Source organism: Alnus glutinosa, chromosome 1 (assembly GCF_958979055.1).
Source record: "Alnus glutinosa chromosome 1, dhAlnGlut1.1, whole genome shotgun sequence".
Classification (NCBI taxonomy): domain Eukaryota; kingdom Viridiplantae; phylum Streptophyta; class Magnoliopsida; order Fagales; family Betulaceae; genus Alnus; species Alnus glutinosa.
In genome coordinates this window covers 21,435,553-21,438,983 of record NC_084886.1, presented here as the reverse complement: position 1 = coordinate 21,438,983, position 3,431 = coordinate 21,435,553, and the positions used below count along the sequence as shown (strand labels likewise).

General features: G+C 31.2%; 1 protein-coding gene across 1 annotated transcript; it reads right to left on the bottom strand.

Annotated features, from left to right (window-relative positions):
* Positions 1-287: 287 nt before the first annotated feature.
* LOC133876851 (MLP-like protein 328) lies at positions 288-1,965 on the bottom strand. The gene is made up of 2 exons (XM_062315095.1): positions 1,712-1,965; positions 288-769 (listed from the first exon to the last, which is right to left on the bottom strand). Exons 1-2 carry the CDS (start codon positions 1,896-1,898, stop codon positions 504-506), a joined length of 453 nt encoding a protein of 150 aa, XP_062171079.1. The 5' UTR covers positions 1,899-1,965; the 3' UTR covers positions 288-503.
* Positions 1,966-3,431: the final 1,466 nt, after the last annotated feature.

The following is a 3,431-nucleotide window of genomic DNA, read 5'->3' as shown; positions in this document are numbered from 1 at the left end:
ATTTACAATATAAAAGTCTCATATTTATAGAAGAATTAGGGTAGATGAAAATAATACAAATAGACTTCAACAACGACTAGTGATAGTCTTCAACCGTAACTAGGTGATAGACTTAAACTGTAGTTAGTCTTCAACTATGACTAGATAATAGTCTTTAACTATAGCTTGGATTCTTGAACTCCATAATATATTTTAAAAATTCTAGCTTACATGTGATATTTATCTATGAAACAAAAAATGGCAGCAAAATTAATTAAGAACAATTATGCTGAATGTATATATGCTAATTTCAAATCCATAAAAACCATAATTAGAACTTTCTTCATAGTTTTACACACCATAAAAACTGATTACACAAATTAATTTGAAGACATAACGAGCAATAACACAAGATGCCCTTCACTTATTTAATACACACGACAAAACATTAATACACAACCTGCTGGCTTTTATGATTATATGTATAATAGGAGTAGATCGATCAGCAGGCAGCATCCTTTTTATTATGCCTTGACAAGATGGGCATCAACATCCTTAGCGATGTTAAGCATCATAGTGAAGTACTTATTTGGTGCAGGAACATCAGCTCTCAGTTTCTCATATTCAATAGTCAATGTCGCCAAGCCGCCAACAGCCTTGGGAGCAACCTTAAAGATGGGTTTAAAGGTCTTGTAACTCTTCATCACATCTCCTTCAACACCAACAAGAGTTACTGTCCTGCTTGCATCATCAAATTCAACCTTCTCTTTGAAAACCTCGGCATTCCCCTCTATGGTTTTCACAAGGAAACAATTAAGGACTTTAGATTCAATTTCACAAGAATATACATATGGAGATTTAAAAATTAAGGACATCTTAATTTTAGTTTGAAAAAACTCCACTTATAACTCCTGATCTTTCATCACTTTTGCAATTGGACACTTAAACTTTAAAAACTGTCAATTTAGGATATCCATATTTTAATTTTTCACAATTTCAACTATCCGTTAAAATTTTCCGCAAAATCCTATCAAAATTCTCAAAATATACTTGCGTATTTTTTTTTTCTAAAAAAAAAAAAAATGGAGAAATTTTTTCAAAGATTTGGGCATAGGTATTTTTGCAAATTACGTTAAATTCTAACAAACACCTAAATCCTTGCAATTTTTTTTCTTTTCTAAAAAAAAAAAAAATTGAGGGGTATTTTGAGAATTTTGACACGATTTAATAGAATTTTCTTTTTTGTTGAACAAAATAGAAAATTCTAACTAAGAATTGAAATTGAAAATTTTTTAAAGTTTGAGTACTTTATTACAAAAGTGATGATAAATCAGGGGTTATAAGTGAAGTTTTTTCTTTTAGTTTTTGATCTTCCAGTACATGGTGCTGACCTCTTTCGAGTTAACCCTGCACTTGTGCCCTAGCTAGTTCAGTGTCAAAACCATCTAGAGTTTGTTTTGAATTGCCTTAAGAAGCTTAAAAAATGTTTTTAGTGTATAAAAAGTTGTATTAGGAAAAATGGATCAGTCTGATTAAAAAACATTTAAAAAAAAAAATTTTAAAATTTTTTTTTGACAAAACTGCATTTTTTGAGAAACTTAAAAATGAGGTTTTTTCTAGAGATGAAAGCTCTATTTTCTGACATGCTCTTGATGTATAAAAATAAAGAAAATGAAGCGGGGAATTCATGAGTGAAGTCAAGTTAGAAGGGTGGTGTAAATTAAGTGCTTACCCACAGTATATTGCCAGATCTTGACAGAGCCATGTGTCTCCCAATCACCTTCATGCACCGAAACTGCTTGAATATGGCCAGGAGCGGCGTTGGGAACTTGGTGGGCTTGTTTCTTAAAGACTTCGTAGAACTTCTGAGCATCTGCCTTAAGTTCTATTTCAGTCTCCAACTTACCCTTAAGCGCCATATTCGAAATTAGCTATAGTAATCAACTGAAAGTTAAGCACTGATTAATGAAGATGATTTGGCTTCCCCTAGCTAGCTAATTATATATAGAAGTTTATAATGGCAAATTACGTGATTATTTGGATCAAGTTTTGCATAAACTACATATTTAATTGAAATCATTTTGCATAAACTACTATTATTTGTATAGTGGCAAAGCACGTGTTTTGCATTTTATTTTTTATTCAATCATTGGATATTTTATTTTTTATTCAATCATTTTTTATTCAATCATTGGATATATATATATATATCCAACAGTTGGTTGAGACTACCACATCAGCATTTTGAGATAAAAAAGTGGTTTATAATATTTCTCAAAAGGAAAGCTACTTGAAACAGGTTGTCTCTTAAATCACCATTTATCCTAAAAGTTTATATTCTCACACTCCCCCTCATGTCTGACGTGGGTTCAAGCTCTCTTTTAACATGTGAGACTCAACACGTGAAATATTTAATTAAAATGGGAAGTGAATTGTAGACAGTGGCGGAGTTAAGATTTTAGTTGAGAGGGGTCAAAAAAAAAAAATTTCAAGAGCATAAATAAAAATATTAAAAAATATAATTAACACAATAAATAAATATCAACTTTATTTTTTAGGAGCATGAAGAAAAATATAAAAAAATGTAACTAACGCAATAAATAAGTATAAAAAAAAAAAATTGGGAGCATAAATAAAAATATTAAAAAATATCCTCTTTTTTTTTTTTTTTTTTTTTTTTTTTTTTTTTTTTGAATGAATTGATCAAATATGCTTATCTCTTCCCATGGCTTATATTGAATTTTTTAAAAGATGGAAGTGACAGTACACTGTTACACAAAAAGAAAGCAAATTTATTTGGCCCATCAGATTATAAATAAATTGTCTCGGACCCACCTGATCTCTTTATCCCATGTGAACTGTCCTCTCCTACGATAGCGACATCTGCCAAGGATATATAGATCTCCACACTTTCTTTGAGTAGGAACACACTACTTGGTTTAAACGAAGTAACGCACCGTTTTGTTTTTAACAAAACGGTGTGTTTTTATCAAAAGAAAAAAACTCATCTTCAACCTCACCTTCTTGAACCTGAGGCTGGTCATGAGCGACTGATTTTAGGTTAAAAATCAGTGAAAAAATGGTAGAATATTGTGTGGCTTATGAAGCTTGATCCTCTTGAAAAATATTTGCTCCTTGATGAGTTTTTGAGGGGGGGCAATTAGGACTTTCGAAGAAAAAAAAATTCAAAAGAAAGGAGAAATTTTTTGGGAGGTGAGGGGGGCATTTGAACCCTCTCGACCCCCTCTCTCCGCCCTTGATTGTAGAGTTAGGGTTCAAACTCATGATCTCTAGCTCTAATACTATGTTAAATCATCACTTGTATCAAAAATTGAAGCCGATAAGAAGAGATGAATTTAATCATTTAACTATATTCTCACAATATCAATCGGTGTAAAATAAATGTAAAGATTTCTGGTTAAACATGCAAACATTGGAACGGTATCTTTCTT

Bases quoted from the DNA above. Each gene is read 5' to 3' on its own strand.
- LOC133876851 (XM_062315095.1), bottom strand. From the start codon at position 1,898: ATGGCGCTTAAGGGTAAGTTGGAGACTGAAATAGAACTTAAGGCAGAT. The intron at 770-1,711 runs GTAAGCACTTAA...TGAAAACCATAG, and splicing joins GATCTGGCAATATACTGTGG to AGGGGAATGCCGAGGTTTTC.